Below are 15656 nucleotides of genomic sequence, written 5' to 3'. Positions count from 1 at the left end.
TTCATTGCATTTTGATTATTTCGACACAGTGTGTTGTAATTGAATTTCCTATCGTAGCACACATCCTGATTTCTTTTACCGGAGGATCTCGGAAGCATGTGAACTCATGTCATTTTGCGCTAGCCCGATCATCCTGCAAGCTGACAGCCACTTTGGGTGACCGTTTGAGTGTAACTACTCCGCCTGTGACACACGAGGTCTTCTGCCGCGCTCATATTTTCCCTCCGTGGAGGTTGGAGTCATACCTCAGCGGCTTGATTGACGGTCGCAGCGCTTTACAAACGAGGTCAAGGGAGGGCTTGGAGGCGTCTTTGTTTTGATGTACGGGAGGGGGGGGTGGGGGGCAGGGGAGGCGAGGCATTTACCAGTAAAGCCCATCGCTCTTCTTTGAGCTCGACGACTTTCACTCCTTTTCGCATTCACTTTGCCTGATTTGTTGTGCAATTTGGGAGCGACTTAATGTACTGTATAATAAGAAGCTCCGGCGAGCGCATTTGTTCAGAATTGTCAGGCTTTTTGCCGGGAAAAGGGAATACATAACTGACCTATCAACAGCCAGGCATGGATTTTTTTTCTCCCCCCCCCACCACCCCTACCCACGCACCCTCCTTGCAAAGATGGAACCAAAGACCAAGTGGGACCTTTGACTAATCTGCTGCAGTGTCTGATCAATTAATGGCCCTCGTTGGTTCCTGTCACTTGGCTATAGATTGGACATTAGTCAAAAGGAGACAGCGAATCGCCGGGAATCTTCCTCTGAGGGGCCAGATTCCCGTCGACATACTCTACGGCAGGCAGACCTTGTTTGTTGCCATTGTTGTTTTGGGGCACATCGAATTATGATACGAAGGATTCCAAAATTGCTTCACTTACATTATGATGCGATTCGTTCAAATCGTACCGTCGACTCCCATTAGATTCAATTATGACTCGATAGAAATCACTCGGGTGATTTAATATGATACGTTCCAGTCGTTTACAATTGGATACAAATCACGGCACTTAAGAATCCAACTATTGCACAATAATATGTGTATTTCTTGGCTGCGAAGCTTGTAACCTCACTCCTCCATCCTCTCGCTTGCATTCCCAGGCAACAAATAGCAGCCGTCGACCTCACCGCAGCAGCGAGCGGGGGTCGGTTAATCAGGGGGGGCAGGGTTCAAGTGGCTCATGCGTCGGCACCGAGGCCGTCTCAGCGCGTACAAAGAAAGCGAGCAAATGTGCTCGATACTCAGCGGGCCGGCGGACGGAAAATGATGGTGAAAGGGAAAAGGAGGCGCTTTGTGAAAAATCTCACCGCGAGGGTGTCGAACTTTGATTTGCACCTCGGTATTCTCTTGTTGCGCTTTGTATCGGAAGCCATCTCGGCGATGATGAAGTCACGCGGCAAACAAAGCCGCAAGGTCAAAACATTGTGAATGAAAAGTTGCTTTAACGATTATGCGCTACATCGCCCATTGCTTGTTCCTTCCTCGTCCTTTGTATGTTCAACAGCTTTTCTTCCGTCCTGTTTGCGTCATCATTCCTGCCCTGAAGGAGCGCCATTCCGCTGGAGAGCCTTCCCTTGGCACGCTCGCAAGCAACTCGGCCGCTTTTATTTATTTTTTTGCTGCAAACGGCAGTTGCGCCAGAAGCGACAAACAAAAGCGTCACGCATAATCAGCTTCACAAATTTCGAGTCGGCTCTTCGGGTAATTCCCGCCGTCTTTAACTGCCAGGTTAAAAAAAAAAATGGAGTCACCCCATTTTCCAAAAGGTCCTCTGGACTCACCTGTGGATGCTTCCTTTCTCAAAGAGCTCAATAATTTATAGACGTGTTTGCTATGTCGCCATCCACACGACATTAAATATTTATCGTGGATCATAAGCGGGGGCCGTAGAGACCCCTTTGTCCGTCCCTTTAAGGAGGGAGTCCCCAGATAAGCGGTCAAGTTAGCCAAAAGCCCCCCCCCCCCCCAGTGATTTTTGATGATTCTATTCCCTCACAAAAAAAAAAACTCTTGTCAAAGGTTTCACACCGACACGCAACAAGCGACAATAATTGCGCCACTTGTGGAGAACAAGCTGTCAAATTCTGTTCCGGTGATGAAAATAGCACCCTCGCGTTAAAATAGACACACGTCACGGGGCGCCGAGGGCAGACACTTTGAATACCAGCCGGAAATGTTGATTGAATATTTGAGGCGGAGGATGTGAAAATTCGAATGTTTCACAAACGAGCTGTTTTTGTTTTTTCATATATAGTCGATTATTTTAGCATTCATGATATTCCACTGCTTTTTCAGCACTTGTCGTTTGCAATCTTCTTCTGCAGGATTTTTCGGGAAAGATTTTTGAATGTCAGGTTAGAGCCCCGTATTGATTTCAAGTGCCATCTGGCAAGAAGACGGCAGATAAATGAGACAGGAGAATGGCGAATGCGAGCGACGGTAGTCTGGCAGCCTCATTGTGTTGCTGATTTTGCAGCATTACTCATTTTCAACTCCAAATTTTAGCTGCCCCTTTAGAATGCGAAAGTCAGATCCCAGGGATGTTCAAAGTACTCACTGGTACCGATGCAAAGAACCGATACCACGGTTGCCAAAAATTGGCCATTCAATATCGCCGTAAAATCCGCAATTAAGTTTTTGCGCCCCACTATCATGTTTCATAACGCTTATCGGAGGAGGACGTCGATATTTACACCGCGCTCTGTCCGCCGACACATTGTTTACGCTCTCTTGATCAATACGGCTAATGTGGCTTGAAGAGCGTAATTATGGTGCTAAAATGTTTAATGGGTTGCGCGGCCTCTGGATGAAAACATCAAATGTAGTTTAGCTGTCATCACGCGAATCATTGTTCCTTTTTAAGCTTCAACCAGTATTGAAACATTGTTCCTTTTTTTTTTTTTTCAACCAGTATTGAAATATTGCTTAACTATTTTTGATGTGTTTTGTTTCCTAGTGCCATCACACTTGACAATACGCTGGTCATCCTGTCCACCGTGGCGCCAGACGCCGGCCGCTACTATGTCCAGGCGGTCAACGATAAGAATGGCGAGAACAAGACCAGCCAGCCCATCACCCTCTCGGTGGAGAGTGAGTGGCCACACACACACACATGCGCAGTCAGCCTGTTAAAAGTGCCACAGCTCGGGTTTGGCTCCTTACCCGCCAGGCAGTGGGACGAAGGCCAGTTTGGAACGGCTGCCAAGTCTCAAAACCACCCGACAGGAATGCCGGCCGGCTCCTGGAGCATAGCTGACAATTTGCCACTTCCCAGAAGCGAGCTCATGTCAGGAAGCTGCAGGCGGGATTATTGGCCACTCGTCCAATCTTTTTCCTTCTCTCCCTTTTAATTCTTGCCAAATTACAGGACTCCCCACTTTGTGATCCACGGAGGATTGTAATCTGCGTTTGAGCATTCTTGATACATTCATGATTTCTGTTCCAATCTGCGTGTAGATGTCGGCGGCCCGGCGGACCCCATCGCCCCCACCATCATCATCCCGCCCCGGAACACCAGCGTCGTCACGGGAACGTCCGAAGTCACCATGGAGTGCGTGGCCAACGCCAGGTGAAGACGCTAAAAAAAAAAAAAAAAAAGGAGAGCGTGGCAAATAACTTGCGCTCATCACTTTTTAGGCCTCTCATCAAGTTGAGCATCACTTGGCGGAAGAACGGCGTTGCCATCAGCAGCGGCCTCAGCGACTTCAGCCGTCGGCTGACCATCCTCAGCCCCCTTGTGGCGGACGCCGGCTACTACGAATGCGAGGCTGTGCTTCGCAGTAGCAGCGTGCCGTCCGTCAGCGCCGGCGCATATTTGCACGTGCTTGGTGAGCCACGTAACTCGTTTTTTTTTGCTACCCAGCCAACCGTCCGCTTGCTGAAATTCAATGTGGTTCTGTAGCCAAAAGTGAAGGCGCCGCTAAACCGGCTGGCCTCGGCGAAAGCATTTGAATGCCCGAGTCGCTTTTGAACGCTTTGATAGCGTCAAGGTTGCGATGGCATTCAAAGAGCAAGGTGCGCTTAACTTTTTCCCTTTGAATGCCGCCTACTGACACCGACCGGCCCAGCCTCCCCTGCTGCCCGTTTGAAGGTCACAGCCCAAAAGCGGAATACCAAATGTCTCTCCGTCTGACTTTTGACGCCGCCTTATTTCTTTGTTTTCGCTATCCCCAATGGGCCGCGTCTCGTCTTTCTCACCCTTCCAATTAAATCTGTCGGTTCTCGTTTGAAACGTTGCCGATTGCTGCGGCGGGATTTGGGATTACGTCAGCGCCGTTTCCATTCTCGTGTCTTCTCCCAGAGCCGCCGCAGTTCATCAAAGAGCCTGAGAAGCACATCACGGCCGAGATGGAGAAGGTGGTGGACATTCCCTGTCAAGCGCGAGGTGTGCAAGGATTTTTTTTATCTTTTCCATCAATACTGGTTTACCACTAAATAGCGCCCTCCACAGGTGTACCCCAACCTGACATCGTTTGGTACAAGGACGCCACGCCCATCGACCCGGTCAAAACGCCGCGGTACCGGGTGCTGACAGGCGGCAGCCTGCAGGTCAACGGCCTCCTGCCCGACGACACCGGCATGTTCCAGTGTTTCGCCAGGAACGCGGCCGGCGAGGTCCAGACCAACACGTACCTCGCCGTCACCAGTGGGTCCCCGATTTCCGCTCAAATTGGAATAAAAACAATTTATCACGAGTGACATTTCATGCCATATTTTGGATGGCGTTGCTGTTCTATGAATTTCTAAACCGCTTCAATTCCTCCATTTATTCCGCGAAAGACATTCCTTTGTCGACATCCGGTATGAGTTGTGTGTTTGGCGCGGCGTGAAGGTGAAGAATAGTGAAGGACACTTGAGCGCAAACTCGAAATCAAAAGGCGGGCGCTCGCAGTTCTCCGAGCGAGATTTCTTCTCGCCGTGTTTGACTTATTCTTTGTGCCCGCGCAGGTATCGCTCCCAACATCACAGCCGGACCCTCGGACAGCACCGTGATTGACGGAATGTCCATCATCCTGCACTGCGAGACTTCGGGCGCTCCGAGACCAGCTATCACCTGGCAAAAAGGTTTGCACAAACACACACACGTTGACGTACACACCCGGGGGATTAGAACGTATGCTATCTGTTACACACGGGAGGATAGTTTGTGGCGGCTTACTGGCTAAAGCCGGCTTGGATCCCAAGGTTTATCCCGCACCGGGCTTTTCTTGTTTTGCATCACAATGAGGATAAACATGTCCCGGTTTCTCCTTGTGATCCACTCCTCGCTCCGGTTCCGCTCAGGCTTTCCATTCAACTCCTGTTTGATATTTTGCCTCAAATCTTTTTCAACCCTGGACTTAACATTTAAAATAATAATTGCAGCCGAGTAGTCGGGCCGAGTCGAAACAATTTATGCCGCGCAGAAGCTGCAAGTTTGCGAAAGTCTTGACACCCCGGTTGCCTCATCAGGGGAGCGTGTTCTGGCGAGCGGTTCTGTGCAGCTGCCCCGCTTCACCTTGCTGGAGTCGGGCAGCCTTCTCATCTCGCCCTCGCACATCTCCGACGCCGGCACGTACACTTGCATGGCCAGCAACTCCCGTGGCATCGACGAGGCGTCCGCCGACCTCGTGGTCTGGGGTAAGCGCAAGAGCGGTCGGTGTTGCTTCTCGTGGTTCCGGAACATTGTCTCATCTCTGCCGCGCCGCCTCCTCAGCTCGAACCCGTATCACGACACCCCCGCAGGACCAGAGCATCATCAAAGGCACCAAGGCCGCGCTGACCTGCGGTGTCACGCACGATCCCAGCGTGAATGTCAGGTAAGCCGACGCATTCAAACGGCTTTATTCAGCGGGCGACCTGCTGAGGCGGATGCGATAAAGCCCTGCGGAATCATGTAACTCCGCAGTTCAGCGCTGAATAAAAGTGACCAAAACGCGAGACCCCCGGTGTTTACCGCTACATCTTGTTTGCGACGCGCTATGCAGCCATAAAATAGTACGGAACTCAGCCCTGCAAGGTCACAAAGAAAATAAATATTTTTTTTCTTATCATGAAAAAAAGTCATAAAATCCCATCAAGGAACAACAAAATAGTACACTAGAATTGTTCATAATCTGTAAAAATATAAAAAGCGGATTGACGTCGTGTTGCTTGTTACGAAATCGTCCTCGCGCAGGCACGTGTGGGAAAAAGAGGGCGTGGCCATCAACGTGCACGCCATCCCGCGCGTGCAACAGGACGCCGACGGCACCCTGCACATCTCCCAGACGTGGTCGGGCGACATCGGCACCTACACTTGCCGCGTCACCTCGGTGGGCGGCAACGATTCCCGCAGCGCCCACCTCCGCGTCAGGTGACTATTACCCGGGTCATCGGATTGAGTCGCCAGGTAATTGTAGGACATTTGTGTTCATGTCACAGACAGCTGCCTCACGCGCCCGAGAACCCCACGGCTGTGCTGAGCGGCTCGGAGCGGCGCGCCATCGACCTGACCTGGGCCAAGGCCTTTGACGGCAACAGCCCGCTCATGCGTTACATCCTGGAGGTGTCTGAGAACAGTAGGTCACTCTCGGCCTAGTTTGCAAACGACATCTTGGATCAGAACTTGTCGCAGTAAATAAACAGAACACTTGAAAAAAAGTCCCCAAGATAAACATTTTTTCCTCAAAGCTACTGTCCTATTTTGTATTTCAAGCCGCCACGCCGCTATGTCGTCACCCTGTTAGCGCATCATGTGCCCCGCGAGGAAGTTGAAAAAGAATTTAACATCAGTACTGGTCATTAAGGGCGTCCATCACTTTTGCAATCGGGGGGGACAAAGTGCCTTGACACAAAAGCGGCGTCGTTGCGTGAGAGTTGTTGAATATTCTCGCTGATGTGCGCACAGCAGGCCCATCGTCACGACGCTCCCTTGCTAAGAGGCGTGAGGCATGTCGTCAGAAAACTAACTTTATTCGAGAAGGAGTTCAACTCTAAATATACATATTTCAAAGTCAAAAGTCAAAAGTCTGCTTTATTGTCAATCCCTTCATATGTCAAGACACACAAAGAAACCGAAATTCCGTTTCCTCTATCCCACGGTGACGAGACATAGTACGCGACAGACATACAAGTAGACGACACAAAATAAAAACAAGAAGGCACAAACAATAAATAATAAATAAATAATACGAGTGATGAATAAATAATAAACAAATTTGCCTTGATTCTCATCAGAGCTGTACCCCCGCTTTCACATTTGAACTTTATTTCTCAAAATAATTCCGCTTGATTGGCAAACGTGAAGACTGTATTGTTTTTAATTAGACTCATTTTGTGAAAAATTAACCTCCCAAAACAATATTACAAGTATGCGGATTACTCTTTTTGTTTTTTTAAATAATAATGTTTTTATTTTTGTAAATCTTTTTAATCAAATTATGATTAAAAAAAAAAAAATGCTTAGAAAAAATATGCTGGGAGGAAAACAATAACTCCGTGTCGATGATGTGATGTGGTCATTTGCAGACGCTCCCTGGGCCATCCTGCTGGCCAGCATCGAACCCGAACTGTCCGCGGTGACAGTCAGTGGCCTGATCCCGGCGCGCTCCTACCAATTCCGCCTGTGCGCCGTCAACGACGTGGGCAAGGGCCAGTTCAGCAAGGAGACGGAGCGGTGAGCTGCCATCCCATCATGTAGTCATAAAGGTTAACGGACTTAGAGTTGAAAACTTTGCGGTAAATAGCCAAGCCTGTTTCCATGGCAACCGCTTTGACTGATCCTTTCAGTCATGAGTCGGTGACACACAGATAAACAAACCAAACACGTTTGTACTCGTAAACACGCCGCAGTGAACCGGGAGAAAAAAAACAATTTAGTCTGATGTAGTTGTCATCTCGTACACTGCCAGAGTTTTTAAAATCGTAAAAATGTAAACGCAAAAGGTAAACTGGTCTTAAGTCTGTAATTATTACTTTCAATTACAAAATAATACAATTGTAGTCTTTTCGAGAGGGGAAGTAAAAACAAACACGAGAGGATGTATTGCAGAAGTCTACACACCCCTTTTGCACAACCAGGCATGTGTTCGGAAGTCATCAATCACATTCAAAATGGAGTTCATTTGGAGTCATTGGCGCATCTGCTCTCAGTTAAGGTGCTTTTGATCAATTACATTTGGTCTCTTTTCTTCGTTGGCTTTTCCTGGCATTTATTAGCTTTAGAAGAGAAGCCTTAACATTTTCAGATTTGGAACTTTTCGTAACCTTGACCAAGCTGTGTGTTGTAGCGTGTCGTTGCCAGAGGAGCCCCCCAGCGCTGCTCCTCAGAACGTCATCGCCAGCGGTCGTACCAACCAGTCCATCATGATCCAGTGGCAGCCGCCGCCCGAGAGCCACCAGAACGGCATCTTGCGAGGCTACACGGTCCGGTAAGACGGAGACTTTCATTTACTGCTCAATTTCATTTGAATGGCAAGTGATTGTTTTGTTTTTCTACTTTTGGGAGGGGGGGGGGGGGGTAGGTTCAATGGGTGGTAGCCACCCACCGTTTTCTTTTTATGGAAATTGTCTATAGCTTATACACTCTTAATCATTTTCAGGGGGTTCAAACAAGAGTTTCATTTTGTTGGTGCTTTGTCTCCCCCTAGCAGGAAGTCTGTGGTACTGCCCAGCGTCACTCTGTCATGTATTTTTGTCAGGTACCGCCTGACGGGGCTGCCGGTGGACTATCAGACCAAGAACATCTCCAGCCCGGACGTGACCACGCTGCTGCTGGAGGACCTCATCATCTGGACCAACTACGAAATTGAGGTGGCCGCTTACAACGGAGCGGGCCTGGGAGCCTTCAGCCACAAAGTCACAGAGTGGACCCTGCAAGGAGGTAATCGGAGACTCTGTCTGTTCAGCTATCGATCGATCGAGGTGGATCCATTTTTTTCTCGCCACTCCAGTGCCCACTATCGCCCCGGGCAACGTGCAGGCTGAGGCCGTCAACTCCACAGCGATCCGCTTTACCTGGACCGCGCCCAACCCGCAGTTCATCAACGGCATCAACCAGGGCTACAAGGTCAGCGGGCGTTCATATTCAAAAATTGACGTGAATGTTGAGAATCAAACCATCATCCGAAACCTCAGCTGCATGCGTGGGAGCCCGGCAAGGAACGTGAGAGCGTGATGGTGACGGCGCGGCCCAATTTCCAAGACGGCGTCCACGTGGGCTACGTGACGGGCCTGAAGAAGTTCAGCAACTACTACACCTCAGCGTTGTGCTTCACCACGCCGGGCGACGGACCTCGCAGCCCTCCCAAACTTGTTATGACGCATGAGGACAGTAAGTCTTCTTTTTTTATGGTTTTCACTTTTCCCCCCCCCCAAAAAAAAAAAAAAAATGAGCGCGTCTTTTTGCATTCAGCACCAGGCGCCGTCGGCCACCTGAGCTTCACCGAGATTCTTGACACATCGCTCAAAGTTAGCTGGAGCGAACCCAGCGAGAAGAACGGCATTCTCACCGGTGCGCGCACACACACCCGCACACACACGAGCGTTTTCTGATGTGTGTGCGACCAACATTGTGTAGGCTACCGCATCTCATGGGAGGAGTTCAACCGCACCAACACGAGGGTCACCCACTACCTGCCGAGCGTCACTCTGGAGTATCGCGTCACCGGCCTCACCGCGCTCACCACGTACACCATTGAGGTGGCCGCCATGACATCCAAGGGACAAGGCCTGCTTTCATCCTCCACCATCTCCTCGGGCGTCCCACCAGGTCAGTCAACCAGCCGCCAGTGCCCATTTGCTGTATTTTATTCTCTGAACTTCCCGATACCTCCCAGAGCTTCCTGGCCCGCCCACCAACATCGCCATCTCCAACATTGGCCCGCGCTCCGTCAACCTGCTCTTCAAGCCGGGCTACGACGGCAAGACCTCCATTTCCCGCTGGCACGTGGAGGCCCAGGTGAGCTCGCTGGCATTTCTTTGGATTGTGTTTGTCACGTTAATACTATATTGGTGGGCTTAGGTGGGTGTTGTGGGAGACAATGAGGACTGGGTGACGGTCCACCAGGTGTCCAATCTACCCGACGCTCGCTCCCTGGAGGTTCCTGACCTCAATCCGTACACCTTCTACAGGTGGGAACACACATGGCTTGGGTTTCAGGCCGGGTTCTGGATCTCAAGCATCTTGATCTTAATTGTGTGTGTCATTCTAATTGACTGGCCAGGTTCCGCATGCGTCAGGTGAACATCGTGGGCAGCAGCCCCCCGAGTCAAGCCTCCAGGAAGATCCAAACGCTTCCAGCCCCTCCGGACGTCGCTCCGGCCAACGTCACGCTGCGCACGGCCAGTGAGACCAGCCTGTGGTTGAGATGGATGGTAACTAGATGAGATGAGATGTTTAACAAGTTTGGAGACTCTCATTCACGTTTCACTCCTTCGCTCGCTCACCAGCCTCTACCCGAGTGGGAGTATAACGGTAACGCGGAACAAGTGGGCTACAGAGTGCAGTACTCCAAGGCGGGCTCGTCGGGTCGCCCGCTCACCCAGGCCATATCGGACCGCCTGGAGAGAGAATTTACCATCGAGGATCTGGAGGAATGGACCGAGTACGAGGTGAGGGTGCAGGCCCTCAATGGCATCGGGCTCGGACCGTGGAGCCAGCCGATCAAAGGCCGGACCCGGGAGTCAGGTGAGGCAAGCTGCTTGTTTGTATTTAATATGCGCTTCGCATTTGTGTTCATTTTTTGAAATGTTTGTTGTCCAGTACCATCCTGCGGGCCCACCAATGTGTCCGCCTTTGCCACCACCTCCAGCAGTGTTTTGGTGCGCTGGTCAGAAGTACCCGAGCCAGACCGAAATGGACTCATTTTAGGCTACAAGGTCTGCTCAAGGTTTTTTCTTTTTTTTTATGTGACTGAGATACAGCTGGGTGACAGCTCCATGCAATTTCTCCACCATTTGGCAGGTGGTGTACAAAGAGAAGGACTCGGATACCGGCCCCCGGTTCTGGATGGTGGAAGGCAACGCCACGCACAGCGTCCATCTAACGGGTCTGGGCAAATACGTCCTGTACGAGATCCAGGTGGTGGCGTTCACCCGCGTAGGAGATGGGCGGCCAAGTTCTCCGCCCATCTTTCAGAGAACTCTGGACGACGGTAGGGTTCTTCTCTTATTCTGCCATTACTGTGTGGATATTGAAGGGTGACGTCATCTCCTTCCCGCAGTGCCTGGACCACCAATGGGGATCCTGTTTCCGGAGGTGCGCACCACTTCGGTGCGTCTGATTTGGCAATCACCCTCGCAACCCAACGGGATTATCCTAGGTGAGGAAGGATTTTTTTTTATTTGCATGAGGGAAGCACTTTTAATTAAACTGGCTATGCTCTTTCTAGCGTACCAGATCACGTACCACCTCAACTCCACCAACGGCAACAGCGCCACTGTGGACGTGCTCATCCCCAGCGCCCGCCAGTACACCGTCTACGGCCTGAAACCCGAGTGCGTCTACTTGTTCCGCATCACGGCGCAGACGCGCAAGGGCTGGGGCAAGGCGGCCGAGGCGCTGGTGGTCACCACTGAGAAAAGAGGTAACGTGAGGTCAAGGGTTTTCATTGGGACAAAAACTCATATCTTGCTCATCTTTTGCCCCTAGCTCGCCCGCAGCCCACCAGCCGCCCCAGCGTGCATCAGAAGGACGTGCGCGCCCGCCGCGTCCTGCTGTCGTGGGAACCCGGTAGCGACGGCCTCTCGCCCGTGCGCTACTATACCGTGCAGCTGCGCCAGCTCCCCGACAACAACTGGACCGTGCACTCGGCCTCCGTCAACCACGACAGCACCTCCTATGTCGTCTCCAGGTTGTCCCCGAAAAAGTTCATAGCGTTTTTTGGGGGAATACTCAAGCCCAAATGTGATGATGTGCTTTCTGTCGCCAAGGCTGAAGCCCTTCACGTCCTATCAGTTCCGGGTGAAAGCCACCAACGATATCGGCGACAGTGAATACAGCGAGGAGAGCGACGCCATCACCACCTTGCAGGATGGTAGGCGGTGCGCCAAAAGTAAGCGGTTGAGCCAAATGCAACTCAGTCCACTCCATCGTTCGCTCTCCCGCCAGCGCCAGACGAAGCGCCTGTCATCTTCTCGGTCACGCCCCACACCACCACGTCAGTGCTGATTCGCTGGAAGGTAATTTGAATTGAGTTTTCAATTCATTTAGTTTTTTGTTTTTTGGGGGGGCTAATTTTTATCGTAGAATGTTTTTCATTTAAAATCTAAGCAGAGTAATAAAATTATTTAAAATGAGCTATTGATGTAATTCAATTTGTCATTAGCATTTTTTTTCCAATGACAAAGGGGCCGCTTGTTTTCTCACCCTGACCCTTCCCTCCTCTCCTCTCCTGGCAGCCTCCCCCTGAGGAGAGGATCAACGGCATCCTGCTGGGCTTCCGCATCCGCTACAGAGAGCTGCTGTACGACCGTCTCCGGGGTTACGCCCTCCACGCCATCAACAGTATGTCAGCTTGGGCCGAGCTCACGGGTGAGACTGAAACAAAGGGCTGCATTTAAACGATTGGCCGCTAGGTGGCAGAAGGCCTCTCCCTTCTGTGCTGTGTGGAAAATCTCAATGTCATCAAATATTTCACCTACAGCACCCTACAGCATCCGCAATCTGAGCGACGCTTCTCTGACTCAGTTCGAGCTGGACAGTAAGTTTCACAGCAAAGAAAAAAAAATGTATTGGTCAAAGTTTTGATGAGTCTTATGTGGTGCCGCAGAGCTGAGCAAGCACAAGCGTTACGAGATCCGCATGAGCGTGTACAACGCCGTGGGCGAGGGGCCCACCAGCCCGCCCCAGGAGGTTTTTGTCGGAGAAGCAGGTGTGTGCGTGCAATTTATAAAATCAGAGGTGGGCAAACTTTGGTGAAGTGTAGCAGGTGCCCACTTCTGCTCCATATCGTTCAAGCTAATGTCGGTTCCTAATAATGTGGTGCGATGGCATTTAGTTCCCACGGCGCCACCGCAAAACGTGGCCGTTCAGTCGGCCACCGCCACCCAGCTGGACGTCACGTGGGACCCGCCGCCGCTCAGCGCTCAGAACGGCGACATCCAAGGCTACAAGGTAAAAAAAAAAATGATGTCAAATCTAAAAAGCTCAAATTCATCCATAATGTAACTCATCCCACCAAGGTCTACTTTTGGGAGTCCCAGCGAAAGAACGAGACGGAGCGTCTACGGACCCTGTTCATGCCCGAGGGAGGCGTGAAGCTAAAGAACCTGACCGGCTACACCAGCTACATGATTAGCGTGGCCCCCTTTAACGCCGCCGGGGACGGACCACGCAGCCCCTCCATCAGAGGGCGCACCCAACAAGCAGGTAAATCAACCTTGTTCCCTCGAGGAAAGTTTCAAAAGCTTGACTATCTTGGTGTTTCAGCCCCCAGCGCCCCTAGCTTCATCCACTTCAGCGAGCTCACCACCTCTTCAGTCAACGTGTCGTGGGGCGAGCCCGCCCTGCCCAACGGCATCATCGAGGGCTATCGTCTTGTCTACGAGCCCCGCGCACCCGCTGACGGTATAAATGTTAAAGAAAAAAAAAAATAATCCAGAGCCAACCTTTCTGGATCTCAAGTTCTGTAATTGTGTTTGCGCAGAGTCTTCGGCGGTCTGTGCCGACTGTCTCCACTCCCCCTCCTCCCCACCGGGCGTCAGTCGGACCGTCATGATGGACGTGAAGGCCGGCGGCCCGCTCTGGGTCAAGCTGAAGGACCTGGCCGACGGCGCCACGTACAACTTCCGCATCCGCGCCAGGACCTTTGTGTACGGGCCCGAAGTGGAGGCCAACATCACCACCGGCCCTGGGGAAGGTAAGTCAAATTTGGATCCTTTTTGTTGAACTAAAATGCTTCAATGGTTTTTGGGATGGCTTTGCAGGAGCACCAGGACCCCCAGGGGACCCCTTTATCACTCGCTATGGATCAGCGCTGACCATCCACTGGACCAGCGGTGACCCGGGGCGCGCTCCAATTACGCGTTACGTCATCGAGGCCAGGCCTTCTGGTGAGATTTTAGTGTCACCATCCCACCGCCACCCTGGGCCGTATTGATCAGCCTGGACCCTTTTTTTTTTTTTCTCAGATGAAGGTCTGTGGGACATCCTGATCAAGGACATCCCCAAGGAAGTGACGTCGCACACGTTCAACATGGACATGCTGAAGCAAGGCGTCAGCTACGACTTCCGGGTCATCGGCGTCAACGATTACGGCTACGGCTCGCCGAGCCTTCCCACTCCTTCCATATCTGGTGAGTGCCTTTCTGCCAAGTGTCTTGAAATGAAAGAAAAAGATATTTATTTATTTTATTTTATTTTATTTTACACCAGCCCAAAAAGTGGCCCCCTTCTACGAGGAGTGGTGGTTCCTGGTGGTGGTCGCCCTGGTGGGGCTTATTTTCATCCTCCTGCTGGTTTTCATCCTCATTATCCGAGGACAAAGCAAGAAATATGCAAAGAAGTCAGAATCAGGTGAGGCCCGCCCGCACGGTAGCCAGGTTGCTTTACGACTTTTTTTTTTTTTTTTTTTTTTTTTACTTGCCCTCGGGAGAAAAAAATCCAACATTTTTGCTCTCATGTTGATTTTATTTAACGAGCAGTTAACTCCTCCATAAATCCGTCCCAAACCAGATGTCGGTGAAAAGATTCAGTCGGGCAAGGTCGGAACTTGTTCATTGGCAATTGCCGTGTGTTTGGGCTCGCTCAGCATTTCTTGGGTGGCGTTACCCCAGCAGGGTCACTTCCTGCCCGTCTATTTGACTGACAGTAGAAAAATCTCGCTCCTGACACAAATGCCTCCCTGTCAGGCTTTGGTGGGGTTTTTTTTTTCCTCACATACTTGTGTGTAACCGCCAGTTGACCTTAAGTCACCCCAGAGCGACTGCTCTTTTTTAACGTCTAACACACGGGTTTAGATTTTATTGCCCATCATGAGCTTCATTCTTTTTGTAAACATTTTTTTTCTTGCTTATGCAAGTTCTCCTCTTGCTCGCACGAGAGAAGACAACATCTCTAACGGTCTCGTCTCGCCCGGGCCTGTGGTCACACAGTGTCTCTGTACGTATGCCCAGGCAACAACGCCAACTGCAACGCGCTGACCCACGGCGACATGGTGAGCCTAGACGAGGGCCGCTTCCCCGCCCTGGAACTCAACAACCGCCGGCTGTCCGTCAAGAACTCCTTCTGCCGGAAGAACGGCGTCTACACCAGGTGGGTCGGTGCCACGGCACTTTGGAATCCCCCCCGGCGATTACGGATTAACGTCTTGATCCCAATTCAAACCAGGCTCTTAATCCTGCCGTAGTCCGGCTAATTCTGAGGCGTGTCGGACAGGAGGCCGGTGTTTACGACTGATTCCGATTAGCCAGGGCTTCAAACGCATTGGGAAGTTCAGATCTTGGCATCTCATTGACATTGCCAATGTTTGCCCACTTTCTTCATCATCAAGTGGGATGGAGTGAAGGATGGATGGTCAATTTTTGGACAAGTGTGTGTGTGTTTTTACTCATGCCACTTCTCCACATGCAGCTGGGAAAAGTCAACACGTGTCAGAGGAGATGGGGGTGAGGGTTAGGTTTGTTTAGCAGGACCACCTGAAGGGAGGGGGCCTTTCTTCCCTGCTCAGTGCTGTTGGTGGTCAGCAGTTGAGATCTGATTTA

At 51.1% G+C, this 15656-nt stretch overlaps 1 protein-coding gene across 4 annotated transcripts in view; it reads left to right on the top strand.

Moving 5' to 3' along the window:
* The window catches only part of sdk2b (sidekick cell adhesion molecule 2b), an 82804-nt gene that overhangs the window by 62933 nt on the left and 4215 nt on the right, over window positions 1-15656 (top strand). For 2 of the 4 annotated variants that reach the window (XM_061263903.1, XM_061263901.1), the window contains exons 5-43: window positions 2950-3083; window positions 3450-3561; window positions 3630-3820; window positions 4294-4377; window positions 4444-4638; window positions 4941-5057; window positions 5445-5612; window positions 5689-5791; window positions 6151-6327; window positions 6396-6532; window positions 7482-7629; window positions 8243-8383; window positions 8654-8835; window positions 8906-9021; window positions 9090-9285; window positions 9367-9465; window positions 9532-9723; window positions 9791-9912; window positions 9976-10085; window positions 10178-10328; window positions 10404-10641; window positions 10717-10832; window positions 10918-11107; window positions 11177-11275; window positions 11345-11539; window positions 11605-11806; window positions 11886-11989; window positions 12064-12134; window positions 12354-12486; window positions 12599-12655; window positions 12725-12826; window positions 12953-13068; window positions 13137-13323; window positions 13384-13521; window positions 13601-13813; window positions 13881-14006; window positions 14085-14249; window positions 14329-14469; window positions 15069-15207. In XM_061263903.1, coding sequence (XP_061119887.1) covers window positions 2950-3083; window positions 3450-3561; window positions 3630-3820; window positions 4294-4377; window positions 4444-4638; window positions 4941-5057; window positions 5445-5612; window positions 5689-5791; window positions 6151-6327; window positions 6396-6532; window positions 7482-7629; window positions 8243-8383; window positions 8654-8835; window positions 8906-9021; window positions 9090-9285; window positions 9367-9465; window positions 9532-9723; window positions 9791-9912; window positions 9976-10085; window positions 10178-10328; window positions 10404-10641; window positions 10717-10832; window positions 10918-11107; window positions 11177-11275; window positions 11345-11539; window positions 11605-11806; window positions 11886-11989; window positions 12064-12134; window positions 12354-12486; window positions 12599-12655; window positions 12725-12826; window positions 12953-13068; window positions 13137-13323; window positions 13384-13521; window positions 13601-13813; window positions 13881-14006; window positions 14085-14249; window positions 14329-14469; window positions 15069-15207 — 5607 coding nt within the window. Of the gene's footprint in view, window positions 1-2949; window positions 3084-3449; window positions 3562-3629; window positions 3821-4293; window positions 4378-4443; window positions 4639-4940; window positions 5058-5444; window positions 5613-5688; window positions 5792-6150; window positions 6328-6395; window positions 6533-7481; window positions 7630-8242; window positions 8384-8653; window positions 8836-8905; window positions 9022-9089; window positions 9286-9366; window positions 9466-9531; window positions 9724-9790; window positions 9913-9975; window positions 10086-10177; window positions 10329-10403; window positions 10642-10716; window positions 10833-10917; window positions 11108-11176; window positions 11276-11344; window positions 11540-11604; window positions 11807-11885; window positions 11990-12063; window positions 12135-12353; window positions 12487-12598; window positions 12656-12724; window positions 12827-12952; window positions 13069-13136; window positions 13324-13383; window positions 13522-13600; window positions 13814-13880; window positions 14007-14084; window positions 14250-14328; window positions 14470-15047; window positions 15208-15656 lie in introns of all 4 variants that reach the window. The other 2 variants (XM_061263902.1, XM_061263900.1) reach the window with 1 other exon arrangement.

Source organism: Syngnathus typhle, linkage group LG18, assembly GCF_033458585.1.
Source record: "Syngnathus typhle isolate RoL2023-S1 ecotype Sweden linkage group LG18, RoL_Styp_1.0, whole genome shotgun sequence".
Lineage (NCBI taxonomy): Eukaryota > Metazoa > Chordata > Actinopteri > Syngnathiformes > Syngnathidae > Syngnathus > Syngnathus typhle.
Note: the sequence above shows the minus strand (reverse complement) of the source record. Positions and strands in the feature narration are given on the sequence as shown.